The sequence below is a fragment of the Podarcis vaucheri genome (assembly GCF_965113315.1).
Source record: "Podarcis vaucheri genome assembly, chromosome: 9".
Lineage (NCBI taxonomy): Eukaryota > Metazoa > Chordata > Lepidosauria > Squamata > Lacertidae > Podarcis > Podarcis vaucheri.
The window spans coordinates 44,734,828-44,755,773 of NC_138767.1; the positions used below are offsets into that span (position 1 = coordinate 44,734,828).

Genomic DNA, 20,946 nt, shown 5'->3' on the forward strand with positions numbered 1-20,946 from the left:
TAACAAGTCAGTGAATAACAGGGTCAGCCCAATACATTTTGCTGCCTGAGGCAAAGAACAAAGTAGTATCCCCCCACCTCTACTCTATGCACAGAAGCTGAATAGACAGGCAGTTGAGTCAAGTGATGGGATAGTGCCCTGCAATTGTGTGAAAGGTGCCTCACAGGCCACAAATCTCTCTCTCTCTCTCTCTCTCTCTCTCTCTCTCTCTCTCTCACACACACACACACACACACACTATCCCAGAGCTGTTCCATGGCTTTAAAAATGCTGCAACTGCACACAAGCATAGACAAAGCACAGAATGTGGCTTCCTAATATATTTCTTTCACTTTGCTCTTTCTTCTTGCTTTGTAAAGTGCAGTTCTAGCACTTCTGGTTTAGAAGATATGTTCAAAGGTATATTGGCAACAACGCCCAGTGAAATCTCAAAAACTGGCAGGGTTGTTGAGTACGTTTTCCAGGGTCAGAATGCAAAGATTTGCAAAGTATACACTGGTTGCAACATTGTATTTTTGGTTCACAGAATTTTGGTTACCATAGTGCCAAAATCTGTGCAGTGTTTCAATAGTCCTGAGTCCTTCACACACAGAATATCCAGAATTTCAACAAACCACACTTATGCATACCATGGATAGGGAGCACCATGATTTATCCAGACAAAAAAGCAGCCTGGCATTTGCTCTAGGTGAAGGGAGCACTGAGGAAGAAGGGATGGTAAATCCAGTGGCGTAGCGTGGGGGGTGCAGGGGGGCCCGGCCGCACCGGGCGCAACATCTGGGGGTTAGGGTTAGGGGGCGCAAATCCACGGGTTAGGGGGCGGAAATCCACGGGTTAGGGGGCGCAAATTACTTGCCTTGCCCCGGGTGCTGACAACCCACGCTACGCCACTGGGTAAATCCCATGTGAGCCCCGCACTCCCTCTCTCTGGAAGGCAGCTAAATGTGCAGTGATATCAATAGGTTCTTGTGTCTCGAGCCATTTTCCATATCCGCTCCACTTCCCAGTGGGGAGGAGGTGCAGTGGACCGCGTGGCCACCCACTCCTCACAGGGGACAGGGGACTTTGTCCCCCGTTGCCCGGGGAGTCCAGCTACATCAGAGCTCGAGTTGGTACGCATCAACAGGGCTCCCCCTTTACCCTTACCGGACTTCCTGTGCAGCGGGCAGGAGTCAGATACAGTCGGGTCCAATCAATGCCTAAGCCAATACCACGCACATTCTGTAATTCAATAAAGTTGTGGCCAAATTTGCCCAATAACATAAACCTAATATCTGTGTCCTTGTGTGAGTTATTTCCCAATGAAGGGGTGGTTGCGGGGTCTTGACAGGCAAATCGTGGCTATAGGGTCTCCCTATGGTGGTGCCTCCTTATTGAACCGTATCTATACATTTAAAAGCCCCCCACCGCAAGAATCCAGGGAACTGGAGTTTGCTAAGGGGGATGGTAATTCCAGTTCTAATAAACAACAGTTCCCAGGAATCGGGCTGGGCAGGGATGCTTTGAATGTACCTTAAATATTAGGTGCCTATGCAGTCCTAGTGCACTTGGATGGGGCTATTTTCTACCTTTTCAAGTATATTGTAAGATAAGGGGGGAACAGGGTTCCTTGATCTGGAACAGGTGAAGGATGCTAATCACTAAGATTAATCTACTGCCCCATTTACTACCATTGTTACACCCTGATGTTAGGCTCTTTGTGGCATATTGTGAGCTTTATGGAGTCTCATAGGCTGGACTTCCAGCTGCAAGAATTCTTAAGCTAGGAATGTGAGGGCTGTCCTATAAAATTATGAACATCTGATAGCAAAATAAAGCTAACTATACAAGTCTATGCAACACTTTCACCAGTACAAAGGGTATTTGAATATTGTCTGTAAAATTCACTGAACCCAACAACAAGAAGGTACAGCAAGGACCGAGGAGTTTTTTAATGGCTCTGCGATTCCAGAAGGTGTGACATAGTGCATTTTTGTCTGAAAACGCTTCTCTGTTTTCTAGCATTACTCCATATGTAAAAATAATGCAATGGTAGCCAAGAAAAACCTGCTATGTTCCTGTTAAAATGACCTGTAGAAGTTGGAAGCAAACTCTTACTGATTTCATTGTGAACAGCTTCTCACCTACTCTAATGGTTCTGACAACATTCTTGTGAGTCTGCACTATGAAGGGAAAGAGGAGGAATGTGCATAATGGTTTATATATCTGTTATGGTCAAATGACTGAGTGGGATTAGTGAAGAGTTCGGAAAGATTACTGAGATAAATTGGGGGCATCAGAAATTACCAAAGGTTCAGATTTCAGCTTGTGCAAAACGTCATGGCTGTTAATGTATACATAACTATTAGTGTAGAACATATTAAGGGCTGATCAATATATGGACCCCTTGAGTTCTGCCTCTGCAGGGACAAGCAAAAACACTTGGTTTATAATCAAGCTTCCATTAATTCTGTAACATGCTCAGTAGAGAGAAGAGCAATTTCACACAAGACAGACACTCTAGATTATTGAGCAGAAAGATATAACAAGGCCTGTTTGAACTCTGTGATAAATAGAAAAAATAATAATTCATAATTCTGAGCTGAAGTACCCTACATTCTGCAACATGAAAAGCAGAATTTTGCAAACTATATATTATTTTTAAGATTTTCCCCGATTTCCCCTCTCATTGTGAATGATTTATTCTCCTTCTACCAGTCACACAGATAGGAAGCTTTATTGTTTACTGAAGCTGCACCCTCTGACCACTGGAAACCTCAAGCAAGTCCTTTGGCTTCTGACATTTCACTAGCTATCGCTCACACACTTTCAAGCATATTTTGCAATAGAAGAGCTAGAGACATGCTTTTTTAGAAATTAAAGCCAGGAAACTTGGGGATCTTGATCTATTATTCCTGGTGAATAACACATATGGCTGCTTTTCTGGTCGTCTATGGAATTATGGAATTATGGCATACATAATTTGTGTGTATAAGCAAACCTTTTATTAGCTTTTTGGTGTGTCTTAACTCTGCAAAAATGCATAATTATTTTCCTAAAATAATTTTCATATATTTTATTAATTCAAGTAAGCAAGAACCACCTGCCATTTGCAAACTTTGGAATTTGGTGAGAAACTTTGGAAGTCGAATTCAAAAACTGGAGAAATAGTGCTGATGTGGAAACCCTCAAATAAATATGTGATTTCTGAAAACCAAGGGATCAGTCTGTCCTCTTGAGGATTATCCTCTGGATGAATGATATCTGGTAATGGTAGCATTGTAATTAACAAGAATAATCATGTGTATGACTTTTATATAATAACGTTACAGACTCACTGTACAGTATGCTGCAAACAGGATAGAGTGGGGGACGGGACACAGGTGTGCTTGGCAAGGAGTTAAAAGGTTAGGAGTAAATGAAAAAAGAGTGAGGAACAGGGCCAAGGACAGTGGACTGAAGGCAGGGGGCCCAAAGCAATGGCTGGGGAATGGGTCAGTTATATGAAACCAGCTGCATATAAGGAAACTGGATACATCTAGGGATAAAGGTAAAGGGACCCCTGACCATTAGGTCCAGTCGTGAGTGACTCTGGGGTTGCGGCGCTCATCTCGCTTTACTGACCGAGGGAGCCAGCGTACGGCTTCCGGGTCATGTGGCCAGCATGACTAAGCCACTTTTGGTGAACCAGAGCAGCGCACGGAAACTCCATTTACCTTCCCGCCGGAGCGGTACCTATTTATCTACTTGCACTTTGACGTGCTTTCGAACTGCTAGGTTGGCAGGAGCAGGGACCAAGCAACGGGAGCTCACCCTGTCGTGGGGATTTGAACCAGCGACCTTCTGATCAGCAAGTCCTAGGCTCTGTGGTTTAACCCACAGCGCCACCCGCGTCCCTACATCTAGATACAATGTGGCAAAACTGAGTAGACCATCCAACTTGGGACCATGGGCCAAGGACTCCAAAATAATTGAACTGGTGTGATTTGAAAGTGAGGGAGACTTCCACAACGATTTCAGCAAAGCAGCAACTTACTGTGCAAGATTTGTCATATGTACTTGATTAGCTTAATACAGAGTCTCAGTCAAGGCAACCGGAAATGAGCAACCTCAGAAACTGTAATATAATGCTTTGCGTTAAGCATATGCATAAGAAATGTGCATCGTAATATTCCAGTGGAAGGAAATTAAAAGAAATAGCAGTTATAAGATGACAAAGCTGAAATATGGGAATTGATATAGCACAAGATCGATGGTGTTGTAAAATACACACGTCACAGAGCTGCATGCATCAAACAAAGCAGAAGAAAGGATGCCCTAGACTGGAAATGTTAACTTCAGCTTTGGCAGCTCACATCGGATGGATTTAATTCTTAGCACCGTACCTTTCGAAGAGGCTTGAGCTTGGTCTCCATTATGAAGTCATACTTGCAGAGTTCACAGCAGCGTGTGTCTGAACTCTTAATCCATTGATGCAGACAGGCCTGATGAACAAAACGCAGGGTTCCTGTGCAGCGACACGGTGTGATGAGGGGGCTTTCGTCATCTCCCTCACAGTGACAGATCCTGACAGGAAGGACAGCAACAACGAGTGAGCAAAGGTAGAGTTTATTTGCACTGCCTTTCATACCAAGGGCTGACATTCAAAACACTCTGAAAGTGCTCAACCTTTGAGATTAGATCTGAGAAATGTATTCCTTTTCCTGTTTGTTGCTTAGTTACTATATGTTCCATTTTTAGCCTTACTCAGACATGGAAACATACAAGGTTTCCCCAATGACACATATCAAACTCTCCTTCTCCCACCTTAATATTTATATAATATGGCTAATTGAACCCAGCAGCTCTGGGCTTGTATGCTCCTTCTTGCATGGCAATTCCATGCTTCCTACTTTGGTTCGCAATCAAACCATAGTTTAATTTGCTGGCTCAGAAAAATGGTTAAGTGTTGTTTTTTGTAAACTAGAATAGGAACTACTGTGCATAGTATCACTGTGCATGATTGAGATGGGGTAATAGGAGGGAATACATTGGTCCAAGGCTCCTGACAGCTTGTTCATGGAACCTGATTTTGATGTTCCACTGTGTTCAATAGGATTTACTCCCTAGGACCAAAGGCTAACTCTCCCACTTAGATAAACGGTACCTAGATGTGTCCTTAACTGCACTGAATCCTGCCTACTGTTGAAAATTAAGTTCAATACTCTTTAAACACAGACAGTTTACACTAGAATTCTATGCATGCTTACTTGGAATTAAGCATTAACTGTGTTCAATGGTATTTGCTGTCATGCAACTGCGTACAGGATTGCAGTTTATGGCTCTTGCAAATCCAACACATATCGTAGTCATACAAAGGAAATGCAATCTCATCTAGTTTTGTGCTGAAGTTGCAACAGCTCTGAGTAAGATGGAATTGGAATCACCTTCAAAGATGGGCTATTTTCACTCAAAAATGTAAATGACTGCAACTGTAAATGTGTATCCAGTTTTAATTTAGGGGGAAAGTATGGCCCAACTATTTGGTTGTGGTCCTGTAGAAGTGCACAGGTTCAACTGAGAGTGAGTATTGTGTGGTGGTTAGTGTTAAACCAAGACCTAGGAGATCAGGGTTGAAATCCCAACACAGCCATAAAACCCAACACTACCTCCCAGGATTACTGTCAGGAAAAAACAGGGATGAGGAGAACTATGTGCACCATCTTGACCTCCTTGGAGGAAAGTTGGGATATAAATATAGTAAAATATAAATATATGGGATTTATGAACAAGTAACCATGGACACAATCCAGTTCTCATGAGCTCAGTAAATGGACTAGGTGGTATTTAGCAGGGGGGGGGGGAGGGAGGGAAAAGAGAGACCAACAAGTTCCCACATGGCCCTAGCCAAATCCATTACTACCCACCCCATCGACAGTGCCTCATCCTTTCGAAATAACTTACCAAAAAGTGGGGAAAGAGGGAAGGAAGTTTTCCTTGGCACTAATGCATTTTCCAATTGATCCTGTTCTTAAGGGCAGCATTGAAGGTAACAGTTTCCTGTCTGGAAACTGTTTCCTTCAATGGTAGGAAACAGTATGAAGCCCATGTAAGATCAACACATAAATCCACCATCAATCTACATAGGGGTTTCACTCTGTTTCCTACATAGAAAGTGTTTTCAGCACAGGAAATCTGTAATGTGTGAAGCACCCTGAGTAAAAAAGAATAGTGATATGTAAGGCAGTAACACCCCTAGCAGCTAATTAACTTTTGTGAGTGTCCTCATGATTTCGCCGGTGCTCCAATAGCAATTTCTAAGTCATACCCTTTGCCAGTTTAGATAAAACTTTTATCTCACTGTAAAACATTACACGAAGAGAGCAACATCATTTTCTTTTTAAATTAAAGCCATTCCCCAAAGGGGAAATACAGGGCTTTGTTCATTTTAATCCCAGCTATATATAATTTATTTTACAGACTTCAGTGTTTAAGCCATTTAGAATTTAGACAAATAAATTGGGTACCCAGGAGTCCTTTTCAACCACTGTCAGAATTGTTTTGAATTTTAACAGCTAAAATATCAACCTAAAATTCCACTGGGATAGACAAATAAAATGACACAGCCACTTTGAACACACAATGATTCTTCAACAGAAACACTTAACACAAAACACTGAGTGAATTATAAATTAAAAACGTGTAATGAGAATATTGAGTGCTGTGGCAATAGAAATAATGTCCAGAGGAAATGATTATGGAAACAGCTTTAAACATATTAAGTGCTCTTGTCTTCTGTTTGTTTTTGCTCTGTTTGTAATTTATTTCCCCATAAAAAGATTGGTTGATAATGATGGGTTTTCCTAAGGACGGAGAGAATAAATATGTTTGTGCATGGATGGAGCATGCGAAGGATAGTGGGAGAGTTTGAACTGCTTTGTGTCCTCTTGACAAGTTCCTTCTCCACCATTACTGAAGACTTGATGTAGCCAGAGCTACAGAACCAGGCTGCTTCTGTGCATCAGGTTGTATAAATACCGTATTTTTTGCACCATAACACTCACTTTTTCCCTCCTAGAAAGTAAGGGGAAATGTCTGTGCGTGTTATGGAGCGAATGCCTACGGGTGGCGGGGGGGGGGTCTGCTGCAGTCGTGAGCAGAGGATCCATGGTTCCCCTTCCTTCCCTCCTCCGTGGCTCACTTTGAAACAGCAAAGAGGGAGAAGAGCCGCTGAGTGGGGAGGAGAGAGGGACAGAGAACCTGCTTCTTTAAAGGAGCAAAGCAGGAGAGGAGAGGAGCCTTCTCCTCTTATACCCCTCTTCTGCATTATTAACAGCATCCTTCTCCACACACCCCACGCGTGTCCCTTGTCCCTTGAGTGCTTTTCCTTCCCTCCCCACTTAAAACATGGTTACAAAGCACGGATCCACATGGATCCTCAGGATTTTTGCACTGGGTCACTGCAAATTCACCATCAGATCACATAGCATGTCCATGGCTACGGCTTGCACCAAAAAAATCACGCACCCACTGTTGCCTGGGGCCGCAGTGGTGCAAAAACGTGGTTACAAAGCATGGATCCACATGGATCCTCAGGATTTTTGCATTGGGCTACCCCAAACTCACCGTCAGATCACATGTCTCTGGCCACAGCATGAACCACAAAAATCATACATCCGCTGTTTCGTTTAGAATATTTTTTTTTCTTGTTTTCCTCCTCTAAAAACTATATGCGTGTTATGGTCGGGTGCGTGTTATAGAGCGAAAAATACAGTAAATGCCCTCTCTGTATGCATCAATAAGAAATGTTGGGAAGGTTACAGCTACCATGCCTCCTCCACTGTTTGCAGTTCAATGCTGGACGTATACCAACCCTAATAGCAGTGAAAATAAATACTATACAAGGAGTCATGCCATAGAAAGCACTGTGCCAGCAGCTACTGCTTCTAGAGAGACTTTGCTTGGGTGTCACCCACTGAAAAGGGTAACATTTGGTTACAATATTTTTTTCAATGAATCTGGGGACACTCCCCCCCTTTTTTTGAAGCTGAGTTAGCAACAGGGAGTCAGTAGTAGGGATGGTGAGGCAAAAGACCCTGGGCCCTGGGCAGTGGCACGCTGCCTGCCCGTGACTTCCCCGATCACCTTCCCCCTTTGTTTTGACAGATCAGGGGAGGCTTGGGAGTCGCGGGCGGGCGGCAGTTGCCCAGGAGGGGCCAGCCTGGTAGTGCAGTTGGCTCTGGCTGGCTTCAGGAGCTGTTCGCTGCTTGGGCACAGGAAAAATGGCGGGCACCATGGCAGTGAGCAGCTCCTGAAGCCAGCCAGAGCCAAATGCACTACCAGGCTGGCTCCGGGCTGCTGAGGCTGCCGCTGCCACGTTTTCCAGGGACAGATTTGCAAATCTGGGGACATTCCGGGGATGGAATTTGTCCGGGGACAAATATGCAGAACCGGGGACTGTCCCTGGGAACCAGGGATGTCTGCTAACAGGATTCATTTATTACAACCTCTCCTTTGCTACACTCACCCCAAATAGCCAGTTGTATCTCTAGGGGCTCAAGAGCAGGGCTCCCCCCCCCCAGCTCTGTGTTTGGTTTTTGCATCTCTCTTTTTCTCTCTCTTTTTTTTGCATACTAGAACCTTTTGCACAGTGCTGCGTCCCAACAGCTTTGGCATCCCGAAAAGGTGCACCTCTTTTTATAGGGAAAAAAAAGCACTGCTCAAGAGGATAGCTGGAGGATAAGAAACAAGGACACATAGGTAAAATCCACTGAAAGCACTCTTACGCCATTTCAACAATTGTGGCTTCCCCCAAAGAATCCTGGGAGGTGCAGTTTGTCAAGGGTGCTGAAAGTTGTTAGGAGACCCCTCAAAAAGAGCTACGATTCTCAGCAGCCTTAACAAATTACAGACCCCAGGATTCTTTGGGGGAAGCCATATCTGGTACAGAAGTGCTTTAAAGGTTTCAAGTTGACCAAACTTCCTTGAATGGCAAAAATGCTTTAGGAGGCGCCAAGCAGCACATGACAGCTTTACATGCCCAAGGGATGTACCAGAATTGCAGCTAATGTGAACAGTAATAGTAGCTAAATTATCCACCCAACAGATTATCCTTCACTCAGATAAAGATAATACACCTCCAAGACAGGCTTATATGGCAATGTCACTTCTAAATGTGGAAAGGAACCTCAACCTTGATGCTCAGTGTAAGCTGTGTTTCTCTATCATCAAGCTCCAAAGTCATTTTCACATGGTAGCACTGAACCTAAAAACTTAAGATCCCTAAATACCATCAGCTCTATGGCTTTCTTTGGATTTGCAGGTTGAATGAAGAGACTACTTCTGACAGTGTGAGCCTTGTCCCCACAACTGAATGATGCAGCTTGGATATGGCTTTCAAGTCTGAAAGCAGAATCCCATGGAGACAATGTTGTTTTACAAATTACCAGGTTGAAATTATTAAGGTTAAAACAACCAAATCTGTTGTCCAATAACCTCATCACAAATATGAGAAAAAACCGCTGAAAAACACACCATGTACCCTAAGATGAAAACAATGACAGGTTGTTGTTATTGTTGTTTTGCAAGCTTCATCCTGTCCCCTCCTATAACTGGAATTGCATATCCCCAACATACTATAACTGAAAATACAAACTTACAAGGGACAAGGAAGGAAGTGTTCAATGAAAACTAGTGGGAAGACAAGGAATTAAGATCAATTGCAGCAAGTTCTTGCTGACAAAAAACATCACAATGAAACACTGTATGCTATGACAGGTAAAAATCATATAGTTCCAGAAACACATTGCTAGTTTCTGTGGCAAGTGGAAGTGTATGTGGACTTTACTGTCTGGATGCTTGGTGCTACTGGAACATCTTTCAATATATATTTTTTAATCTTTCATCATTGTTATTTTCCCTCCATGTTTGTGTATTTTGGGGATAAGGTAAAGGTACCCCTGCCCGTACGGGCCAGTCGTGACTGACTCTAGGGTTGCGAGCTCATCTCGCTCAAGAGGCCGGGAGCCAGCGCTGTCCGCAGACACTTCCGGGTCACGTGGCCAGCGTGACGAAGCTGCAACTGGCGAGCCAGTACCAGTGCCGCACACGGAAACGCTGTTTACCTTCCTGCTATAAAGTGGTACCTATTTATCTACTTGTACTTAAGGGTGCTTTCGAACTGCTAGGTGGGCAGTCGTTCAGCCTGGACACTGAGATCCAGCTCTGAGGGCCTTCTGGCAGTTTCCTCACTGCAAGAAGTGAAGTTACAGGGAACAAGGCAGAGAATTTGTGCCTGTCCTGTGGAACGCCCTCCTGTCAGATGTCAAGGAGATAAACAACTATCTGGCTTTTAGAAGACATTTTAAGGCAGCCCTTAAAGGGAAGTTTTTAATGTTTTTAATGTTTGATGTTTTACTGTGGTTTCATAGTTTGTTGGAAGCCACCCAGAGTGGCTGGGGAACCCAGTCAGTTGGGCAGCATGTAAATTAAAATACATATATTGTTGTTGTTGGGCAGCATGTAAATTAAAATACATATATTGTTGTTGTTGTTGTTGTTGTTGTTGTTGTTATCCCCCTCCTGTTTCATGGGCATGCCAGACAACTGTTGTAGGGTAGAGATTTAACCTGTCATCATGATCTTCAAGTCACCAGTCTATGAAGTAATGAAACTGTTTTATCATTTTATATTCTGTTCTTTTTTTATAAAATGGTTGCTTTCTTTTTTTAGAGTGTGTTCTAAGCCAAAAGGTTCAAAGTTAAGAGGAGGGTCAAAAGTTAATTTGGCAGTTAAGAAGAAAATGAAGCCTCAAGATAAAAGCAGGGTGGGCAGCCTAACCAATTAGGGGAATTGGACTCTATCCTCCCCCCAGTTGAAATGTATTTAAGCAGGGAGTTGAAGCAAATTAGACAAAAGAAAAGCTGAACTAAAAAGTTATAAAATACACTTGCAGCACTGTATAAGAAAGAAGCCATGACAGAAGGCCACAAATGGAACCAGAAACAGAATTCTGAGAGAACTGGTTTAGCTGGATGCTTATTTTGCTCTAATGGGGAACTGATTAAACTATTTTTAAAGTTTTAATCTTAAAGATCCTCTTTAAAAAACCACTGACTTGCCAGTCTGCTTTGGTAAAAACGACATTTGTTTGCATTTAAATATGGCTGCTATCTTCTTATTCATGCCATACTTAATTGCCTTCTCACTCCACCCAGTATTGAGAGCTGGCTTGGCCAGTTTGAAAAAGAGGCATGATTAGTAGAGACAGCGGTGGAAAAGGATATCTGCTTGGTGGCAGAGGCAAAGTTAGCAAAGAGGAAGAACTGCGTTTGCTGACTTGCCTTCCTTCCTTCACTTTCAAAGTGCAGGCTAAACCTCATGCTGTCACAAATTCCCATTTCAGGTATTTGAATAAGAAGGGGGAAGGAAATTGGGCAGATTGTTCTGAAGTGTATGTTTGGAAAAAAAGAAAAGGGTAGAAGATCAGATCCTGTATACTACAAAATCTTAAGGGTAAACAGCTGATTCAAGCAGGGCTGTGAGAAAATGTGTTTTAAAAAAGCACACCAAAATTGACTAATTTCCTCCCAATGTGAAGTAGCTCTAAATGAGTTCCTCCTCACTATACATACAGTGGTGCACCGCAAGACGAATGCCTCGCAAGACGAAAAACTCGCTAGACGAAAGGGTTTTGCGGTTTTTGAGCTGCTTCGCAAGACGAATTTCCCTATGGGCTTGCTTCGCAAGATGAAAACGTCTTGCATTTTTTGAAAGTTTGTTTCCTTTTTCTTAACACTGTTAATACAGTTGCGACTTGACTTCGAGGAGCAACTCATAGAACGTGGTGTGGTAGCCTTTTTGAGGTTTTTGGTGATTTTTGAAGCTTTTCCAAAACTTTTCCGACACCGTGCTTCGCAAGACGAAAAATTCGCTAGACGGAAAAACTCGCGGAACGAATTAATTTCGTCTTGCGAGACACCACTGTACATCAGCAACATATTTTATGATGACAGAAGTATAGCCTGACTCAGTAGATGACTGGAACGCATCCCCTGTTGATCCAGTCACTTCGTCCTCAGATACAACAAATTTGCATTCACAAAGTACATAGTTCTGTTTTCAGTAGTCTATGTACTACACTGCTATTGTAACATACGGAAAGGCCTTTATGGAAGACAAATCCCTTTTACCTGACCCCTACAACTAAGTTTGGAAAATATCAGACCAGGTCAACAAATACACTGAGATGGCAAATACACCAGCAGAATTCTCAACTCTGTTCCACAGCAGATCCAGTTGACATAGTATATTTGGACTTTCAAAAAGCTTTTGATAAAGTACATCACTAAAGACTCCTGAGTAAGCTTAGCAGACATGGGATAAGACATGGGTAGGCAAACTAAGGCCCAGGGGCTGGATCCGGCCCAATTGCCTTCTAAATCCAGCCCACGGATGGTCTGGGAATCAGCATGTTTTTACATGAGTAGAATGTGACCTTTTATTTAAAATGCATCTCTGGGTTATTTGTGGGGCATAGGAATTCGTTCACCCCCCCCCCAATATAGCCCAGCCCCCCACAAGGTCTGAGGGACAGTGGACTGGCCCCCTGTTGAAAAGGTTTGCTGACCCCTGGGATAAGAGGAGAGGTCCTCTTATGGATTAGGAACTAAATAAGCAAAAGGAAGTAGATAGTAGGAATATACGGTTAGTTCTCCTGATGGAGGGATGTAGAAAGTGACGCCCCTCCAAGGACAGATACTTTTAATTCATGGATCCAGCACAGATTCAATTCCTGGAATAGGCAGGCTAGTTTCCTGGTGAGGTAATGACCCTTTAAGTATGGGCCATTAAGAGAACAGTCTCCAAGGGCTTTTAAAAAGGATTGGATGATTGTGCCTATTAGCCAGAATGGTTATTTCCACCTCCACTTTCAGAAGCCAGTATGGCTCTGAATACCAGTTGCTGGAAATCACAGGTGTGCAGAGTGCTGTTGCAAAAGCTATATTCTCTGCTACTGAGCTGCCAGTATCTGGCAAGATATTGAGCTGCCAATACGTGGGTCCATTATACCCAGCTGGAACCATCTGAGCAAGCAGTGGTTCTCTAATCCAACTGCGCAGCTTTCAGGTGGCTCTGCTGGATTTCAAGATAGCCACTTGTCCCAAGTATGACGCAGCAGTAGCACTATTGTTCAAAAGGTTAGTGGCCGATTATGTGCAGTTCTGCATTAACCACTTAACAGTATAAATAAAATATGGTTGACGATGAGGGACAATCATTAATTGATGCAGGACTAAGTTATGCATCCAGCACTCTTTTCAATTCTACAGATTAGTTAGTTAATTGATCAGTTATACTGAAAGGTAGCAACAACAGGAAGAAGCAGATGCAATGGGACTGTTGCCAGAGTCTATTTAAAAAAGGTTGTTTCCTGGACTCCTGACACTTTACCTGTCTTTTTAAGAAGTATGCGTACCCTTTTAGTTTTGGTATGCAAGTTAAATTACCCAGTGTTCAAATGAGACAGTGTAGTAGATAATCTCTCTTTTCTCAATGAATATTTTATTGCATTTTTTCCTTCTTTTCGAAAAAAATGATGACTATCAGAAAACGGACTACAAATTGGCTTTTGACTCAATGCAGGAATGTATCTTTCACTAAAGTAAAAACAGGAAAGCCTGTTTTTAGCTGAATCAGTATTATTGGGTCATAAATCTCTCCTACTTGTTCTCTGATAGTTTAACAAGTAAGATAGCTTACTGGTGATAAAAATTAGCATGCAGCAGTTTTTGCAGCATTTACTCTACATGTACTTACTACCTCTCGGTGTGATACATTTAGGAATGATTACAAGATATATATCACTGTCTTGGAGAGCTCAATTTGTGTGCCAGCATGGAAAAATAGTAGTCTAATTTTCATTACAGCTGAAGAGACAGAAAACATAAACGGAGGCCTGCTGGATAAGACCAAAGGCCCATCCAACCCACCACACTGCTCTTGCAATGACCATAGACAAAGGCCTATGGGAAGTCTGCAAACAGGATGTGAATGCAAGATGTGATGTTGTCATGCAACACGAACACATGCTCCAGGAAGGTTGGCCAATCATAGCTTCCAGGTTTGTGATACCCATCACCTCAGGAGTCATCATTGATTCAACTTTTTATACACAATGATTATTTCTATTCCAGTTGATCAATATATGGCCCAGTCAAGTCCTCACTATATATGAGGTCCAGATGTTGTTAGTTGCACACTTCCTGTAGACATTACTATATTTACACTATGGTAGCTTACAGCTGTGACTCAATTATGTACACAGGCTGATGCATGCAACTAAATCTGTCGGCTCATAAAACACATTTCAAAGCAATCACCATGAAATGCAAAATCCCCACAGAACTCTGCATTGTGAATGTGTCCCTTGTAGGTGTATCTCCAAGGCCCCACATAACTGCCCCCTTTTTAAAAAATCACATTGCCGAAAAAGGTGCACATGGTCTGAGTTATAAAAACAAAGTCATGCTTCACTTGGTAGGCTTTGATCATGCCTATGTCTTGGTGGTAGGGAGAAGACAGGCTAAGATCTACAACAGGATCTGCTGCCCCTGTGATCCTGCTGCCTGAGGCAGTCGCTTCATCTTGCCTCATAGGTGAGTCAGCCCTGAGCTAGAGCATAATTGCTTGCAGTCTGGGGGGAAAGGAAAGCTGATTCTAGCACAGGCACTATTGTTAAGATATATCAGGCAACTGTTTTTCCTTTATATAAAGTAGTTCTAACTGATTGATATTTTCACATTTGCCAAATTTCTATATTTTGAAGGCAACTGGTGTAATCTCTACATCCAAAAAGTAACAGCTGATTTTGAGCCTTATCCACTTACATGACTCAAAACATTTCCTCATTTCAATTCCACTTATGCACACTTCTGCCTAGGTCATCACAAAAGAAAGCCAGCGGATCTTTTAGCAACATGTAAGGACCAGTCACACAATAATTACGTGGACCATTTACCTAAGTCTAACAAAATTAATGAACTCTCTCTCTCTCTCTCTCTCTCTATATATATATATATATATATTGCGGCATGATAAGGGAGTAAAACAGGGATCTTGTGATATTTGCTGCTGCTGCTGCTTTTCAGTGGGTTCTAATGTTGCTTATTGTTTGATTAACTGTATTTTTTTTTGAAATTGCATTAAATTACTGAAAGCTGCCTTGAGTAGTACATGGGGACTAGAAAGGTGGGATAGAATTTTATTTTAATTTTTTAGAATAAATAAAACTGGAGTAAAGCTTATTATCACAAATCTCCAAGAGTAAGGAACTGGATCAGGGGCAAAGGACCGCCTAGTCCAGCATCCTGTTCTAACAGTTGCCTATGGAAATTTTGCAAGCAGCAGCTGACTGCAATAGTACTCTTCCCCCTTCTGATTCCCAGGAACTGTTATTCAGAAGCATATTGCCTCTTACAGCGGAGGCAGAACTGTAGCTATCATGCCTATGTTCATATTATTATATAGGCATATTAACTTGCATAGTGCTACTTAAAACTATAGATTGATGACTTAAGCCTAGGAAAGTTGGTATTATCATATATAGGTTATAATTCATATCATTAGGAGAACATATACTTTTCAATGCAACAGTGTTCTTGCCATGCACACAGCATCTCAAAAATCCCACCCCACCATAAAAGAAGGAGCACTCTGAAAGAGGATTCTATATCCTATTGCATTTTAACAACTTTTTTAAAAATGACCCAATATCATGCCTCAAGATGGTTTTTGTGATTCCAAGATTAAAGTCTGTATGAAACCCAGACTACCTGCTGCTGTTTAGTTGCTAAGCATGGTTCTTATGTATCTAGACACCAAAAGCAGTATGAATCAGGGAGGAAAAACAACAACCAACCATCTCCTTTATATAATTCATACCACTTAGAAATTCCTTTTGCATTAGGAGACAAACCTGCACACTTCGAAATCATCTGACAAGTCATCATAAAACGCAGGTTTCTGAACAGCAGCCGATGCAGCAAGCCCTGTCCCAGCAGGTACTCCATTTTCTGGAACTGACAAAATATCACTGTCTGGGCCTTTCTCTGAACCACTTTCCTCCTTGCTTGCTTTGACTCGTCTCATGTTCCTTGAAGGCTCTGGATCCTTGCGGCTGCACTTGTCCTGGTGTTTCCCACCTTGTCTAAAGGAGCTCCTTGCCTCCACAGAAGACGGTGAGCGGCAGGTCTCTTTACACCGTGAAATCCTTCTCCTGCGGTGACTAGGAGTGCAGCCTTCAGGCTCAATCTTCTCTTCTTGCTTCTTTTCCCCACCTGTCCCCATAGTTACAAGTTCAATGGCATTCTTCCTGGAAGAATCATCTGTCCGAGTGTTTGAAGTACTCCGCCTTCTCATTCTCCTGGGCATGTTGGCTCTCTCTCTCTTTCTAACCAGGGCCCAATGGTTCTCATCTGAAGATGATGAATCAGATGATACTTTGCGCAAGGCATTCCATGCACGATTTGCAATGTTGGGGTGCAACTTGCCATCCTTCTCTCTTTTTTGCTTTTCTGCATGCCCATTATTCTCCTCAGGCTCTTTCCTCCGCCTAACCCTTCGCTTCACTTGTTTCCTACCAGTTTCTTTACTAGCTGGACTCAGTACCGTGACAGGGGTCGAGTTTTCAAACTTATCTTCTGATATGTCATGCAAGGTGGGAGGTCTAAACAAAGCAGCAAGCGAAGGAGATGGATGGAAAATGATAAAATGAAAAGAGAGAGAAAGAAACGAAACAAATCAGGATTTTGAAATGAAAACAAAAATAATTGTGACTTAAACAGAAAAAAAGATATGGAAAAGACATAACAAAACACTGAAAATGACAAACTAAAAGTAGATTTGAATGTAAATCCATGGAGGGGGGAGGTTAGGCAAAAGCAAGAGCTACGGATCATTAGATAAAGAAGACTATGCATCAATCAGATTAGGACCACTCTTTTATCACGTACCTACAGATGTCCTGAGTAGAAGGGCAGACAGATAACCGTGACTGGCTTCTGGGTGCTGTCCCTGTGGTAGGACTGCTTGCCTGTTGAAAGAAGTTAGATAATTTGGAATCTTTATCAATGAAATAAAGAGTCGATATTTTACTGCTTTTCCACATGATTAAAACAAAAGTTAACTTGTGCAGCTCTTTACGATGTTTTCACATCCACGCACTTCTAAAATACAGGAAGTGCCTGCAAAAGCAAAACCCTTTTGAGGAACTAAATGTTCTAAGGGCTACAGTTGCAGTCCACATACATATTTTATCTTGTTTGAGGAACAAACTTCTGCAGGCTAAAGGTTTCATTTTGCAGTTGGGTCTACTGAGAGCACAGAGCATGAAGGAAACAACAGCTGCCAAATTTCAACAACGATGAGGCTCCTTACTGGAACAAAGTGAACTGCACTGATATTGTGCTGAGTAAGGGCTGAGGCAGGGCTGCCAGACCGTTGCAGTGTGGGAGGGCAGAAGCAACATGAAGCTTAAATACTATTTTTAAAGACGTATCATCAGAGCAATCAAGTTCACTTTCAGAAACTATTTACGTGTCCAAACATCTGAAGCAAAACACTTCCACAGTATGAGCGAGTCCCATCATAAAGCAGCCACAGCAATCTGCAGACTAAATATCTTTTGGCTAGAAAACAAGATTGTTCCATGGTAGCTAGAAGGTTACTAACAATATAGTTTTGCACATAGCTAAACTCTGTAGTTAGCTTAATTGTTAATGACCCGAAGGCTTATGTTATGCACCAGCTACATTACTCTTAAAGCTCTGAACTGAAGTCCTCCTTGGCAAAAACCTTGTGATTAATCAGTATTCTGGCTGGAGGTATAGCACAGAAGACTGCTTAACACACACTGTTTCACGGGACAATGTGAATGTCTTTAGTATTATGAACAGTTTCTGAAGTGATGATTGGACATAAACATTATTCTGAAGACAGGTATGCCTATGAATATCAGCTGCTGAGGAACAAAACCAAGACAGTGCTATCACATTCAAGTCCTGCTTGTGGGGTTCCCATAGGCACCTTGCTAGCCGCTGTGGGAACAGACTGCTACCCTAAATGGGCCTTTCACATGACCCTGCAGGGCTCTTCCAATATTCTTATGTATAATCGGCACATGTTGCAAAATACTTCATTGAAATGCTTTTTAATGTAGGAAATTTGTCATGTTGAAGTGGACCAAAAGCGAAAACAATCAGGCCTATACAATATCCTAAGATTCACAATCAAAGTATTACAGTTAAAGGCAACACTATTTCCCCTACCCTACAATCATGTATTGCCACAAATCTACCTCACAGCTCTCAGGAATATTTTTCCCCCTCTTAATTTTGAACCAAAAAAATAATCCTAAAAATATTTCTATTATTAATTATTATTCCTCCAAGGAGCTCCCTCTTCTCCCTCTCTCACTTTATCCTCAGAACAACCCTGCAAGGTATGTTTGGCTGAGAGACTATGACTGGCCCAAGGTCATCCAGTGAACTTCATGTCTGAGTGGAGATCTGAACCCTAGTTTTCCAGGTCCTAGCCCAACACTAACCACTGGCTCTTTCCATTACTAAAAGTCTTCTCCATTATTTTCTTTGTTTAAAGGGTGTGTGGCTAATCTACAGGCCACATCTGGACCCTGAAGATACTTTCTGTAGACTCCACAAAATCTGTCGCTTTTAAAATAACAGAGCAAGTGTCAGAATAACAAAGAGCTCCTAACATGAGTTTGACCAAACTGTGGGAGGCAGTGGAAGACAGGCATGCCTGGCGTGCTCTGGTCCATGGCATCACGAAGAGTCGGACATGACTAAACGACAACAACAAATGTCTTTTAATAGAGGAAAATGGCCAGTAGGGCTCAGAAGGCACAGTTGAGCTGGAGGGTTGCCACTGCTGCTCCTCCTTATATACCAGCACCTACTGCCTCAGATGTCCCTCACATGCTGCCCAAAGGTAGGGCTGGCCTAAAGTCAGATTTTCACACACACTGAGTTATAAATTTAGATGCAGATCACTCTGCATGTTCATTTCCATTTACATCATGATGCTAACTCAGCTGATATGTATCTACATCCAGGGCCATTACGTGTGACAATGTGCACTGGGACCTTTAGGCTGAGTAAAACCCACTAAAATTAATAGAATCACACTTTGAGAGCCAGTGTGGTGTAGTGGTTAAGAGCGGTAGTCTCCTAATCTGGGGAACCGGGTTCACGTCTCCGCTCCTCCACATGCAGCTGCTGGGTGACCTTGGGCTAGTCACACTTCTCTCAAGTCTCTCAGCCCCACTTACCTCACAGAGTGTTTGTTGTGGGGGAGGAAGGGAAAGGAGAATGTTAGCCGCTTTGAGACTCCTTAAAGGGAGTGAAAGGTGGGATATCAAATCCAAACTCTTCCTCCTCTTCTTCTTTTAAGTGGGCATGCATAGGTTTACACTGTTCGTTTTTAAGAGACACCCACACTTCGTAAGCTTATGGTCGCCTGGCTAAAGATGACAGTATAATTCAATTATAAATTTAACCAGCTTGAAACATTTTGGGACTCATTATTGCTTTTTAGAAGCACAGAACTTATATGAGTATGCTTAATTGCTATTCTTTATGGCATAATGTTTCTTTGCTGTGGTGATCCTAACACACAACTCACAGACACTGCCAGCCAGATGTGTCACATCAAACTTTGTGCAGTAGAATGTACAAACGAGACCTACGTTGGGAGGGGGCGGGAAAGAATAATTTCATGTTCTTGAGGGTTTTCTTTTTCCCATATGCAAACATTTCAATTAACATTTCTGTAAGAAGAACTACAAAATCGGAACATTAGGGGAAAGATGCCTGCTGCAGATATTGGCCACAGCTGGTGGGTATGTGACACATATTGCATTCCTTCTTTTCTTAACATCTGTGATCAGTTGTGGTAACTCATGCGGGAGTTAGGCATGCGTATCCTGAGATAAACACAGCCTTTTTGTGTGTGTGTTTCATGTATATTTATTCAATTTTTTATGTTGCTTGTTTTCATCCTGGAAACAAAGCTAGCTGAAGTAATTTGGGACACCCACTTTGTCTCCTGAAGCCTTCTGGACTACTAATTGCTTTATTATAAGCGGGCCGGGAAGGAACTGCTTCCTTTTCATCCAAAATAGCCATCATATGTACTGGGCATAGACCTGGGTGCGGAAATCCATGCAATTGCCAGATAAAAATCACTTCAGCTTAACAGAAGTTGCAGTCCCATGCATGCTTTTATTACTTTTCTATGAGGTAGGAATTCTTTATAAAATTCAGACCCCACAATGGAGTAAAAATGGACCAATCCATGCAGCCCACCACTACCTATTTGGAATTTTGCAATCTACAAGCTTTTGCAGTTATCCTAATAAAAGCAACATCGTTCTTGGCTCTTTACACCTATCAAATTTTAATAGATTTATTTGTTTGTTTGTTAAATGTGTATCATCTGAAGATTGCAGAGGGGTTCAAAGGAATAAAAAATATATATAAAAACACAAAATGCATAATGAAAACAAGGGGGAGACAAAACCAATAATCTCCCCCCTCCGCCGTCCTCCCAAACTTATTATTTTCCCACAGCTGGTAGTCAGTATGGTACAGAGGAAGCAAGTATATGACATGGCACACAGCAAGTACACAACATGGCACAAGGATCGTATATTCACTGCCCTCCTGGAGGATGACAAACAGCTGCAGAAACCATGTTCAATTTAGTCAGACAGCACATTGAGTACATGATTCAAAATTAAATGATTTTTTAAAATATAAATTCTAATGCAATTGTCACATCAAAGGAAAAAAATATAGAAAAGATGTGCAGCACATATAGAACTACTAATATGCAAGGTTAACATGTAAAACTTTGCTGTCGCAACCTCACATTTAGCACATCATGATTGTAGGCTGTAACTTGATTGGC

General features: G+C 42.2%; 1 protein-coding gene across 6 annotated transcripts in view; it reads right to left on the minus strand.

Annotated features, from left to right (window-relative positions):
• Window positions 1-20,946, minus strand: part of MARCHF1 (membrane associated ring-CH-type finger 1) — a 121,583-nt gene that overhangs the window by 19,068 nt on the left and 81,569 nt on the right. For 5 of the 6 annotated variants that reach the window (XM_082237239.1, XM_082237236.1, XM_082237237.1 and 2 more), the window contains 3 exons: window positions 16,971-17,050; window positions 15,935-16,684; window positions 4,365-4,545 (listed from right to left, as the gene is read on the minus strand). In XM_082237239.1, the coding sequence (XP_082093365.1) occupies window positions 4,365-4,545; window positions 15,935-16,684; window positions 16,971-17,050 (1,011 nt within the window). The remainder of the gene's footprint in view (window positions 1-4,364; window positions 4,546-15,934; window positions 16,685-16,970; window positions 17,051-20,946) is intronic. The other variant, XM_082237240.1, reaches the window with a different exon arrangement.